This window comes from Piliocolobus tephrosceles, chromosome 8 (genome assembly GCF_002776525.5).
Source record: "Piliocolobus tephrosceles isolate RC106 chromosome 8, ASM277652v3, whole genome shotgun sequence".
Lineage (NCBI taxonomy): Eukaryota > Metazoa > Chordata > Mammalia > Primates > Cercopithecidae > Piliocolobus > Piliocolobus tephrosceles.
The window spans coordinates 57428522-57442601 of record NC_045441.1 but is presented as its reverse complement, the minus strand read 5'-3'; the positions used below and the strand labels follow the sequence as shown (position 1 = coordinate 57442601).

The 14080-nt window shown below is 41.0% G+C and overlaps 1 protein-coding gene across 6 annotated transcripts in view; it reads right to left on the bottom strand.

Moving 5' to 3' along the window:
• Nucleotides 1-13835, bottom strand: part of TRA2A (transformer 2 alpha homolog) — a 29377-nt gene extending 15542 nt beyond the window's left edge. The window contains exons 1-3 of one of the 6 annotated variants that reach the window (XM_023215989.2): nucleotides 13586-13835; nucleotides 12978-13067; nucleotides 3221-3354 (exon numbers count right to left, since the gene is read on the bottom strand). Coding sequence is in view for 1 of the 6 variants with exons in the window: in XM_023215984.2 (XP_023071752.1) it covers nucleotides 3221-3354; nucleotides 13586-13621 (170 nt within the window). In the remaining 5 variants the exon portion in view is untranslated. Of the gene's footprint in view, nucleotides 1-3220; nucleotides 3946-5121; nucleotides 9770-12977; nucleotides 13068-13585 lie in introns of those variants that run through there. The other 5 variants (XM_023215988.3, XM_023215986.3, XM_023215984.2 and 2 more) reach the window with 5 other exon arrangements.
• Nucleotides 13836-14080: the final 245 nt, after the last annotated feature.

Here is a 14080-nt window from a genome sequence, read left to right as displayed (position 1 = left end):
TTTTTTTTTTTTTTTTTTGAGATGGAGTCTCGCTCTGTCGCCCAGGCCGGAGTGCAGTGGCCAGATCTCAGCTCATTGCAAGCTCCGCCTCCCGGGTTTACGCCATTCTCCTGCCTCAGCCTCCCGAGTAGCTGGGACTATAGGCGCCCGCCACCTTGCCCGGCTAGTTTTTTGTATTTTTTTAGTAGAGACAGGGTTTCACCATGTTAGCCAGGATGGTCTCGATCTCCTGACCTCGTGATCCGCCCGCCTCAGCCTCCCAAAGTGCTGGGATTACAGGCTTGAGCCACCGCGCCCGGCCGCTTGCAGTCCTTTCTTTGCCAGTAAGACTAATCCAACAGGCCGGGCACAGTGGCTCATGCCTATAATCCCAGCGCTTTGGGAGGCCAAGGCAGGCAGATCACAAGGTCAGGAGATTGAGACCATCCTGGCCAACATGATAAAACCCTGTCTCTATTAAAAATACAAAAAATTAGCTGGGCATGCCTGTAATCCCAGCTACTCAGGAGGCTGAGGCAAGAGAATCACTTGAATCCGGGAGGCAGATGTTGCAGTGAGCTGAGATCAGGCCACTGTAATCCAGCCTGGCAACAGAGTGAGACTACGTGTTAAAAAAAAAAACTAATTCAACAAATTCTTACCTACCATTCATACGACCCACCCTTACACACAGACCAGCAAAGACAACAGTCATATAAAATGAACCCAGGAGGTGGAGGCTGCAGTGAGCCGAGATCACACCACTGCACTCCAGCCTGGGCAACAGAGCAAGACCCCATCTCAAACAAAACAAAACAAAACAAAACTCTTCAAGAGTCTCCACTTTTCTTCAGCTCAATAATAACCTATTGTTAATACGGCTAACTATCCTCAGTAATTCCCTACTTGAACCAGATCACCAATTTTCTGTTAAGTAATCAAAGCAAAAACTTTTTGCATGATTTTACAAAGTGAGGATATGGAATACAGGAATAAAACTAGAGGGAAGACCTTATGAAACACAATAGGTGAATAATAACGCTAGGAGAGTTGTTATTTCCTATTTTAGCTAGTACCAATTTACAGTTCCAAATTTTAAAATGAAGAAAAAAAAATAAGAAAACCCTTAATTTAAAACATCAATTATTACTTTTAAACAGCAATGAAAGTGAGACAATAAAACTCTTCCAGCCAGGCGCAGTGGCTCACGCCTGTAATCCCAACACTTTGGGAGGCCAAGGTGGGCGGATCACCTGAGGTCAAGAGTATGAGACCAGCCTGGCCAACATGGTGAAACCCTGTCTCTACTAAAAATACAAAAAATCAGCCAGGCACCTGTGATCCCAGCTACTCGGGAGGCTGAGGCAGGAGAACTGCTTGAACCTGGGAGGTGGAGGCTGCAGTGAGCCGAGATCGTGCCACTGCACTGCAGGCTGGGCAACACAGCGGGACTCCATCTCAAAAAACAAACAAACAAAACCCTTCAAGAGTCTCTACTTTTTTTAAAAATTAGACAGTGACAAATAACATTAAAAAATTAAGAGTAAGGGAATAATGGATATGTGAGTAACTCAATGTTCTCAGGTGACAATCAAATGAAATGAGGAGAAAAATGTTCTAGGTTGAAGGTGACAAATGCAAAGGCCCTAAGGCAAAAACATGCTTCTTTCTATTTCTATGCTGAAATTCTAGCCCATGCTATTCTGCACATAATAAATTTAATCGTGCTATTCTGCACATAATAAATTTAATAACTGAGTAGTAAGTAATTGAGCACCGGGCTAGACCCTTGTTGTAACAGAAAACAGCATGGTTGCTAACCCCAAGAAAAGTACAGCCTTTTAACTGATTTTTCTGTCTCATGCCCCTTGGCAAGTAGACTGTTCAAAGACGTAAAATCTATCTCTCCACCTAAGAAATGACAATGAAGTAAGCTAACTGGTCAGGCTGTTTTAAAACCTTTTTTTTTTTCTTTTGAAGAAAGAGTCTCGGCCGGGTGCAGTGGCTCAAGCCTATAATCCCAGCACTTTGGGAGGCCGAGGCAGGCGGATCACCTGAGGTCAGGAGTTCGAGACCCCCCCACCATCTCTACTAAAAATACAAAATTAGCCGGGTGTAGTGGCACGTGCCTGTAATCCCAGCTACTAGGGAGGCTGAAGCAGGAGAATTGCTTGAACCTGGGAGGCGGAGGTTGCGGTGAGCTGAGATCGCGCCATTGCACTCCAGCCTGGGAAATGAGCAAAATTCCATCTCAAAAAAAAAAAAAAAGTCACCCAGGGTGGAGCGCAGTGGCGCCCTCTCTCGGTTCACTGCAACCTCCACATCCTGGGTTCAAGCGATTCTCCTGCCTAAGCCCCCCCAGGTAGCTACGCCCAACTAATTTTTGTATTTTCAGTAGAGGCGGGGTTTCACCATGTTGCCCAGGCTGGTCTCAAACTCCTGACCTCAAGTGATCCCCTCACCTCGGCCTCCCAAAGTGCTGGTATTACAGACGTGCACCACTGCGCCCAGCCTGTCTTAAAACTTTTTATCCCACCTCAGTACACCTGGGGCATTTGACAGTGAACTTTGCATCGGTTCTGCATTGGTTCACTACAGCGTTTCTGTTGTCCATGGTGGTGGGACCCCGAATCAGCTAAGGACTTTTCTGCCCAATTACATCTGACCAGAGCTCTACCATGGACATAGAGTCAGAATCTTCAGATAAAAATGTAGCTGGAATGTAAATCCTAAAAATGCTTCTCAATCGTTCTGACTAACCAGTATAACATACACACATCAACTTTCTCTGCACTAAATTACATGTGAGACTCCAATGTAGAAAACCACCTTTTTGTTGTGCAAATATTGTTGGCATAGAAACCAAACACTAACTATCAAATGCCAAACACACTTAAATCAATGGCTATATACATATAATTTGTATTGGCTGCAACTATCCAATATATTAACTGGGCTAGATGATTTTATTATTAATTTCTTATTTTTCAGAGACAGGGTCTCCCTGGCACCCAGGCTGTGGTACAGTGGTGCAGTCAATGCAGCCTGGAACTCCTGGGCTCAAGTCGTACTTCCAAGTCTTTGTCTGGGATATGGTATTTATTTACAAAGAGCAGTCTGAGAAAAACTACTTCGTCATTTTGAGTCTTCTGTGAAATTTCCATACAAAATGCAGCCAACAACCGCTTTGTCCTCAAAAACCCCAGAAGAATATTTTAAGTATTATCTTAAACACACTTACCTGGATTTTGATCTTGATCGAGAATGGGATTCAGAGTGTTTGGAAACCCTTGATGGACTACGAGATCCTGACCTGCTCTCCGATTTTACACGAGCAGGAGTTCCCGTTGGAGATTTTGACTGAGAGCGAGACTCCTAACAAAGAAGACAGTATTACAAATGGCACTGGTCATGTAGATGCCTAACACCTAACATTTAAAGTACCGTAATTATTTATATTGATTGCTCCTGAAAAACAAATGGTTAGGCAACACCCTCCAGAAAAAATTTCAGCTCAATAATAACCCATTGTTAATACTGCTAACTGTCCTCAATAATTCCCTACTTGAACCAGATCACCAATTCTCTATTAACTAAGTAATCATGCAAATTCATCTACAACTTGATCATACAGACACTGGAACATAAACCATACATTTACTTAACCTAGGACCCATTCATTCTTCCAGATTCTTTTAATTCTACTTCACTCTTGCTTTCTACTTCTCTTCATTCTTCATTGAGTTTTTCATTTTTCATACTTCGTGTATTCTTCCCCAATTCAAACAATTCAAAATAGCCTTAAAAAAAATTCAAGTGCTTCTATCTGACCAATCTTCTGTTCAATTTTTTCCCCCATTCAATTTTAATTTTCTGATCTTTAATACTTTTCATTAGCCTTCTTTTATCTTGATTTATCTTCCACATTCTTGGAAAAAACTCTTCAATTTCTTCACGAACATTAACCTTAATGGAAAAAGAACATTTAGTATATTTAAGCACGTGGGGATTATAAAACTCTGCTGGAGTTCAGAATGTTATCTACCAAATGGAAAAGCCAGCAGGTAAAGTGCAAGTAACTAATTTAAAAAAAAAACAAAAAACAAAAAACAATTTTATAGTCTTTAAAATTGTTCAAAACTCTAGTTTCTAACAGAGAAGCTACTAAATTTCTCTAAATGTTTTTTTAACCATACTCTTCACCCTCCTCCCATGTTTCATTCTAGTTCCTAAAATGTGAGCAATTTTAATATAAATAATTCAAACATAAATCTAACAACTATAATTTCCGCCCACCTGTTAGATTTTCACTATTTTATAATCTGAAGATTCTTAAAACAAGCTTTCACTAAGTTATGCTAAGAAATCGAGATATAGTTAAGAGTAAGCATCCAAGGCTGAAATATTTGTACACACCTATCTAAACTCACCCATAGCACATGTCAAAGTTCAAATTAGTCCAAAAGAAAAAAATCAGTAAAATTACACCTTCTTTCAACTTCGACCACTATCTTTGTTCATTCTGACTTAAAATATGTTCTGAAGACAAACAAGCATACTGAAAAAACTAATAGGCATCAAAGTCTTAAAATTTCCCCATTAGCTTATTAATTCCTGATATATACATTTTTGCAACTATATCACTTTAAAATGCTCTATTATCCATGAAATACCATAATGTGCAAGAAGGTACAAAATGTGTATCATGGTCTTTATCTTTGATTCCACCTGTTTTGTTCAGTTTTTACATAATTTATGCATTTCTGTATACCGGCACTCCCTTCAGTGACTATATCCTATATCCAAAAAGTGATGAGTTTCTGAAAAAATTGGATGTAAATCAAAGCATTCCAAATAAAATAACTTACTGATCATAAGCTTTTTTTTTTTTTTGTAACAGATACGAGGCACTCATGATCAAAACAGGATAGACAGCTTGGTTTCTGTCCAGTTAAGCCTTGATTATCAGTGTAAATAATTATCTCAATTTTACAGAAGTAATTTCACACCAATTTATTTATGCCTTAAGACTATCACACAACTCAAACAGCTTTCTGAAAATGTTTCCTTTGCTTCAAGTTTAATGTCAAGACTTATTTATCAAAACTGAAATACACAGCTACCTTTCCGCTCAATACCAACCTTTCCCATTTAGCTACCTACAAGTCTTTCACTGCATCTCAGATACTCTAAACTACTGAACAGATGTCTGCAGCAGGCACAGCAATCTGGGCTTTTTCAGTCACTGAAACTATGAAAACAGCATATTCAGTATCTTATAAAAAAAAAGGCATGGCTAATTTGCTTGTAATTTAAGTTTCACAGACTGGTTCATTAACCAAACAGATAAGAGTATCTCATATTCCCCTCTTCTCTCTTGGTTTTCCTTTCTACAAAATAGACTTTATGATATAACATTCATTTATGCTACTGTTGAATAGCAATAGCTGGATTACCATCTACGAAAGCTGCTACTGTCCTTCTTATATACACACAGGAGGCTTTCCTCTGTAAAACACTACAACCCTTTAGTTTTACTAGGATGGAAATAAAAACCTTTTATTAAAGTAAACAAGATAATTCAGTAACATCTTAAAATTCAAATTTTAAATCCGTTTTGGAGTAGCAGCAAAGCATTACAGTATGACAGAATGTCTTTTTAAGAGACGTTAGCTTATTTATTTTGAGATGGAGGAGTCTCATTCTGTCACCCAGGCTGGAGTGTAGTGGTGCCATCTAAGCTCACTGCAACCTCCACCTCCTGGGTTCAAGTGATTCTCCTGCCTCAGCCTCCTGAGTAGCTGGAATTACAGGCATGCACCACCTTGCCCAGTTAATTTTTGTATTTTTAGGAGAGAGGGGGTTTTCCCATGTTGGCCAGGCTGGTCTCAAACTCCTCACCTCTGGTGATCGGCCCGCCTCGGCCTCCCAAAGTGCTGGGATTACAGGTGTGAGCCACCATGCCCGGTCAACATTAGATTTATTTTAAAAGAAGCTTTGCTTTTTATTATCAAAGGTGTCACAAATACCTAACCTCCTTTGTTGTCTGCCCTTCTCTCTCTTTATCTCAGAGGAAATCTCAAGTCTGCATAAATTTCTTCATGGAAACATCTAAGTTTAAAACAGTCCTCTTCTTCCTGGCTACAAAGTTGTCACCATGATTTTAACTTTTTTTTTTTTTGAGATGGAGTCTCGCTCTGTAGCCCAGGCTGGAGTGCAGTGGCACGTGATCTCAGCTCACTGCAACCTCCGCCTCCCAGGTTCAAGCGATTCTCCTGCCTTAGCCTCCTGGGTAGCTCAGATTACAGGTGCGCACCACCACACCCAGCTAATTTTTGTGTTTTTAATAGAGACAGGGTTTCACCATGTTGGCCAGGCTGGTCTCGATCTCCCGACCCCTTGATCTGCCTGTCTTGGTCTCCCAAAGTGCTGGGATTACAGGTGTGAGCCACCACATCCAGCTTCATTTTAACTTTCAAGAACAACTTACACACTTATATTAACAAATCAGTCAGTAACACTGTTAGTAAACTTAACTGCAAGAATAAACTGCCAAGTATATAATTATTTAGAAATAAAGTAACATTTCTCAAAAGCTGTTACCAAATAAATGTCACTTTCATGGAACTCTACATTAGGAATCAGGCTATAAGAAGTCCTTTATATAAAGAGAATAAATGCTAGGCTAATCCTTTTCTCCCTGACTTGTCTTCATTATGAAACAATTTCAACTTTTTCTCAAAGAAATTCATAAAACTATCCATAATTTGGAAAATGAATTGAAATTGCAAACAAAAAAAAAAAATTGCTAGGAATGGGTGGTATCTGCCCTATTTCACTAGACTACTTGTTCTTAAAGCTGTCCAGTCAAGGAATCCTACATTTCCTCAGTAATCTGGCTCCTGCATCCAATAACCATTAAAAATACACTGCCCAGTTGAAATGGGCAGATTAATAACTCAACCGGTATCATGAATTTTAACAGAAATCTTAAATAGGCCTCCAGTCTATCTTACACTTTATAAAGCAGAAGCCAGGCAGAAAAGTTCTTCTAACAGCACAACCTGCTTAAACAGGTTTTTGTTTTGATGTTTATTTGCTTGTTTGGTTTTTCTGTGTCACCCAGGCTGGAGTGCAATGGCACAATCTTCTCATTGCAACCTCCACCTCCTGGGTTGAAGCAATTCTGCCTCAGCCTCCCGGGTAGCTGGGAGTACAGGCACCCGACACCGCACCCTGCTAACTTTTGTATTTTATTTTAGTAGAGACGGGGTTTCACCACATTGGCCAGGCTGGCCTCGAACTCCTGATCTCAAGTGATCCACCTGCCTCAGCCTCACAAAATGCCGGGATTACAGGCATGAGCCACCGCATCCGGCCTGCTTGATTAAACTATTCTTTATTATCAAGATGCCCCTGCTGTTGGTTGAAGGAAATGGCCAAAAATTAAAAGGAGGGAACTAACACTAAGAAAGTATTATAGTGTATCCAATACAAGCTGATCAAGAATTGTCTGTGTTAAAACAGAGTTGTATTTTACACACTGAATAACCACAATAACCACGTACTATTCTTTAACCAGGAAAAGGGTTATTATATACGTGTACATACTCTTGAGGAACATGAACAATTCCTACAGCAAACAATAATTGCAGTCTTTTAATATAGCCTGTGTCATACTATAAAAAGAAATTCCAATACAATATATATATGTGCTATCCATTAAAATAAAGAAACTATTAAATGCTATACTGTAACTTACTCTAACATTAAGGCCAGGCAAATTCTATGCCATTTAATAGTGCCAAATTTACTCAAGTCCAAGTCTATGAGTATAATAAGCTTGTAAAACAAACTTACTCAAAATGTGTTTTCCTGCTGCTTTATGACACTGGAGCTCTACTTCCAGAGATACACACTAGTGCATTCAGGAAAATCACAAGTACCCAAAACAAAGGGAACTATACCTAAATTATCCAAATACCTTACAATATTCATCTTACTACTTACTAAAGAACTTCTTCAAGGCTTGTAAAAAACCTGTATTTACTCAACCTCAGCCTATAGAAAGAACAGTTCTGCTTCCTTCCTCTTGGGTATGGTAGAATACTTATACAGATTCCATGAAGTTAAAGCAACACTTCCATTCTCTCCTTAAACCATAACTGCTATTAGAACAAATCCCTTAAAAAGAAGATAGTGACTGCTCATATTAGTTAAATTTAAACATAATTTCCCTTCTTTTAAATGCAGCATGCCTATATGCTGCATTCTGAAGTCAATGTGGTCTTTATCTGCGAAGACTCAAACATATTCTAATAATGTACGTTTGCTTATTCTCTGAAGTTCAGAATAGTCTTATAAATGATTTAGTAACTGACCCACACATATAATCAAATTTAAATTCATACCATAATTGTGAAATTACCTGTAAAGTTTACAGTATTTTGTACAGATTTTAAATGTGGTTCATAAGTCTCCTAGCTTATATATCATGATCAACTGTAACGTTCAAAAAGCTAATGTGTAAGTGGCAATTTCAAAGGTAAAAAAAACAAGTGTGTTTATAAGGACTAATGTGGTTTAACCATATTAAAAGCCAATAAATAGCAACTAAACCCAAACTACCAAGAACCTGTTACAGCATTCTCTATGTTCTCATCTTCTGGTGTTACACAGTATTTATGAATCGTGATAAGTCAGATGATAGGGTCCTGGTTTCAAGGAAAAATCACAACTTTTCTTCTACATATTAGTCAGGCCTAGTCACTCCATCTTTGGTCAAAGTCATGGGACAGGAAGGATTATATATAACTATACATACAAGTAACTTAAAAGGAGGGAAGGGAAACCATATTTCCCTTTATTATTCTCCTCTCAACTTTTCTTCAGTGTATACAATCTTTCCCTCATCTGGTTGTTACTATCTTTTTTCACCTCCATGCCTGTCTTGCTAAATTTGTGAGGACATATGAACAAATAGCAATCAGTTTTAATTCATTAGCACGTGAATACACATCTTTTAGTTATCTAATGAATGAGCACCCACTGATACTATCAAAGAAAGTTTTCTGTCAGTCAAGTTCTAAGAAACTACTATACTGATTATTGATGATATTTCACACTTGTTATGCTACTAACCTACATCGTAGGTTAGTTTGGTGGATTTACAAAATTAAGCCCACAAAGTGTTTTCCAAACCACACATCCCTAAATATTTGAAACCGTGGACATTCCTTCAGATCTGAAGGTTCCATATTCCACTTAATGAGTGGTACAAAGTATAAGCCTCTATGACAGAACTGTAAAATTAGTTATGCACTGTGGGTATAATTACTTGCGCTGCTCCTTTTCAAAATCTTGCCATCTACTTATATTGAGCAGATCAGCATCCTTCAGTGAAAGAACCTCAAATATAAAAATTCGAGATTTAAATTTTTTTTTAAGTTTATAAATTCTTTGCTTAAATGGAAGGGGGGGAGGAGAACAATTGAAAGCATTAAAATCAGATAAATGATAGTATTTAAATTTAGGAAAACAGATTAAACCCAAGACTCTCTTAGGTTAACACTCCCTACTATAAGAAAGCAAGCTTTACCCTTATGTAAGGTCAATTTGATGATATATGGAATTAAATTGCTAAAGATGCTGAATAATGCTGACATCGCTCACATTTATCTTAAAATTTCTTTCTTTTTTTTTTTTTTTGAGACGGAGTCTGGCTCTGCTGCCCAGGCTGGAGTGCAGTGGCCGGATCTCAGCTCACTGCAAGCCACGCCTCCCGGGTTTACGCCATTCTCCTGCCTCAGCCTCCCGAGTAGCTGGGACTACAGGCGCCCACCACGTCGCCCGGCTAGTTTTTTGTATTATTTAGTAGAGACGGGGTTTCACCGTGTTAGCCAGGATGGTCTCGATCTCCTGACCTCGTGATTCGCCCGTCTCGGCCTCCCAAAGTGCTGGGATTACAGGCTTGAGCCACCGCGCCCGGCCTATCTTAAAATTTCATACACAAATTTTAAGCCCAATTTAAAAGTTTTGGGTTTTTTTTTTTTTTTGAGACAGAGTCTCGTCTGTCACCAGGCTAGAGTGCACTGTGGGGAGTGCAGTGGTCGATCTCGGCTCACTGCAACCTCCACCTCCTGGGTTCAAGTGATTCTCGACCTCAACCTACCGAGTAGCTGGGATTACAGACACACGCCACCACGCCCAGCTAATTTTTGTATTTTTAGTAGAGATGGGATTTCACCATATTGGCCAGGATGGTCTCCATCTCTTGACCTTGTGATCCACCCACCTCAGCCTCCCAAAGTGCTGGGATTACAGGCGTGAGCCACCGCCCCTTGTTTTGTTTTAAACAAGCCAGTCACAGAGCTGGGTTTTGAATAAGTAGTCATCATCCCTATCATTCTCAGATTTCAGAAAAGGACCCTCCCCCCATTTCTTCTATTCTTTAACAAAAAATCTTTACACACAAAACTTTTAATTCCAAATTGGTACAGATAAATGTTTGCTTTTTTTTTTTTTTTTTGAGACAGAGTCTCGCTCTGTCGCCCAGACTAGAGTGCAGTGATGCGATCTCGGCTCTCTGCCTCCCGGATTTAAGCAATTCTCCCACCTCAGCCTCCTAAGTAGCTAAGATTATAGGCATGAGCCACCCTGCCCGGCCTGTAGGAGTCTCTCAAAAATATCACAGCTACCCAAGAAGCCGAAACAAATCCTGAAAGGAGGCAAGAATAAGCGGTATTTTTCCTCTTCAACTGTAGAAAACATAAATAACTCTCTAATTACAAGATAGGTCTCTAACAATAAGGAATCATTAACCTCTATTATCAACACTGGGCTGTTGTATGAAAACTGCACATTTTTATAAAGTACAATTCTTAAAATTTTAGGGGTAGAGGTGTAAAATGTTAAGAAAAGATTTCCATTGCCCTTAATTTCTATGAAAGGCATTAACAGGTTTTGAGCTCAAAATCCCAATTTTGGTTGAAGCTGTATTGAGGCAAACAACTCATTACTTTTATCAAGACACGTGAAAGCCACCGCTTAAGTGCTACCTTCACTCCCAGCTCCAAAGGACATCTCCACTTAAAATTGCTTTAATGGACCTATGTATTTATTTATTTTTGAGATAAGAGTCTGGCTCTGTTGCCCAGGCTGGAGTGCAGTGGCGCAATTCCGCCTCCCAGGTTCAAGTAATTCTCCTGCCTCAGCCTCCCAAGTAGCTGGGATTACAGGCGCACGCCACCAAGCCCAGCTAATTCTGTATTTTTAGTAGAGAGAGGGTTTCACCACGTTGGGCAGGCTGGTCTCGAACTCCTAACCTCAAGTCATCCACCCGCCTCGGCCTCCCAAATTGTTGGGATTATAGGCCTGAGCCACTGCGCCCAGCCAGAAATGATTTAAAAAGGACATCTCCAGACAAGCTTCTAGCATTGTTCTAATTCTTTAACCAATTACAAATAAAGACAATTATCTCAACCTATAAAAATTAAAAGACAAAACATAAAAATATACAACAGGTGAGCCTACAAGCACTAGCTGATTTCCACGAAAATACATTTGGGTACCACTTGTGAAAAAAGTTATTTCCTATGACCACAAAGGGCCGTAAGGCCCTTTATTTCTATTAAATAAATCTTTAATGCCTACATGTATTTTAGTTTAAAAGTGGGTGGGAATCTTTTTTTTTTGGGGGGGGGGGGCGGGGAGACGGGAGTCTCACTCTGTCGCCCAGGATGGTGGGTGGGAATCTTAACATGTTACTTTCTTAGGAGGGAAAAGTGACAACTGTCGGCAACTTACTCCTTTCCTAGACTTCATGATAAATTAAAAAAAAAAAAAAAAGCAAACAAGGTCCCTCTAGTAGTCCTCTTCACTCCCCACAAACCGAACCAAACATCAACCCCCCCACTTTTTTTAATAATGAAAGTTAATTGAAGGAATGTATGAATGGACAGCAAATTTTCCATCGACAATTACTCAACATTTTCAAAACAAGCAGCATTTTACAACTACTATCATATATGCTTATTGCATGATTTTAGAAAGTTATGTTGGGGCAATCAATATACCATCCTAAAAAATGAGCAAGTTCAATTTTCATTTGTTTCCATGCTCCAAACTTTGTCAAAAAATTCCAATCAATAGAAAGGCAACTTCTTTAGTCTATTGGGTAACTAGTACAGTCTATTGCTTTAAATCTCTTTCCTCAAAGAGAACTAAAGCCTAAACCGACCTTCTGATTTGACTTTTTGGTTCTAGATCTTTATATCATGAACTCCCAAAAAGGACAAAATTCGCCCTCCAGTACACACCTCAAATGTTTTTATGTGCTTCCCCTGGTGACTAGAATAAACATCAACACAACAGCCCGGAACGTGTTGCATGGGGCTTTTGTTTTCCTTCCCGAGTTTCACAGGAACTCACTTCTACAATTTCCAATGTAAGGTAAACTTTGGAAATGAAACTCACTGAAAAACGTTCCGGTACATTTAAGCTGGGTATAACGTATTCTTTGAGATGTTTATATTTCTCCGACCCCAAATACATTAATAAAAACTTTCTTCTGAGCCCTCTTCGGTGGGGGATAGGGTGAGAAGAGAAATGGGAGAGGGCCTGTTAATTTTCAGGTCATCTTTTAAGTTACAGAACAGTACATACTGACTAGTTATCTTAATACTGAGCCAATGAATTCGTTCAGTTATGTAAGATTAAAGACTTTTTTTTTTTTTTTTACCGTAAAAAGCTGTAAAGGAGTGGTCAGTTTTTAGATCAAAGGTCAGAGGAAGAAAAGCATTAAAAGTTCAGATATAAAGAAGAGAAAAAAACCCAACATCGAGGAATTAGAAAAATAAGGCGTGAAAGCATTTCCACATTCATTTCGAAGTGAAAGCAAAAGTCGAAGGGACATTAAAGGAAAAGGGCTCCTTGCGTAGTTTTCCCCTCACAGCTCTCGTCTTAAGAACGCTTAAGGGTCGGTGCGGTCGTTGACTAACCACTTCATTAGGCTCGTCCCACCTTCAACCTCAAGGCTTTCGCCTTTATAGACGCAACGCCGCCGGTTCCAACAGAGACGCGGCCGCTCACTGCAATAGAGAGCCAAGGAGACACAGGCCCCAGCTAGTCCCACGCCAGCTTCTCCCCGCCCGGAAAACAGCCCCGCGCACTGTCGACCCCGAGACCCTCTACGATGCTCGGGGTCGCCAGAAATGCCACCGCAGGAAGCACCTACCACTATCCGGACGGAAGGGAGCTCCCTGCCGCCGCCTCCCGCCCAACCGCGACCGGGACCCACACCTCGGAGCAGACATAAGGAAGCCTCAGGGGTGGGGAGGAGGACGGGAGCAATGCGGGGGCGGGGAGGGAAGAGGACCCAGAAGTCCAGGTATCAATCAGCCTCCAAAAAAGGGGGAGGGGTGTTATCCGTGGTGTTTGGGGAAGGAGTGGAACCCAGAAGCCATCTTGGGATGGGAGGAAGCAATCGCGATGGCTCCAGAGGTTGCTCCTCGCGGGACTACCCGCAACCCCGCCCGACCGCGCTAGTTCCCGTGAAACCCCGAGCATTGGGCCGCCGCCTAGACGGCTCCCGCGGCTTTGTACTCACTCTGCCCTCGAAGTTGTTCTCCTCTACATCACTCATGTCGACGAGGCGCTCCCCAGAACTAAGTAAGAGACAAGTCTCGGCTCGAGGGCCGATGGCCTAATTAACCCGCTGACTGGACCGTGGGGAAGAGGAAAGAGTCGGCAACCACAGCCGCTCCACTCCACTCCCACTCGGTCGCAGGCTCCGGCAAAATGGCGCCGGCGCCGCCAGAAATCTCCTGGCCTCAGAGCACGACGTAAAGGGGGCGGGCATATCTGTGACGTCACGAGGCCCCACCTCCCGCGAGGCTTTGTGCCCGCTGGGTGGGGCGCCAGGGTGGAGGTTGGCGGGTGGCCTGCGCTCTCAGCCTGGGCGCCTTGGAATCGCGGTCCCGTGCTGTCCTCCAAACTTCAGACTCATCTCGGACGTGTCAACCTCTTTGAAGACTTTTCAGTCACCACCAAGTGGATTCTGATGCAAGGGAACAAAACAATGGAAGTTTTTTTTGTTTATTTT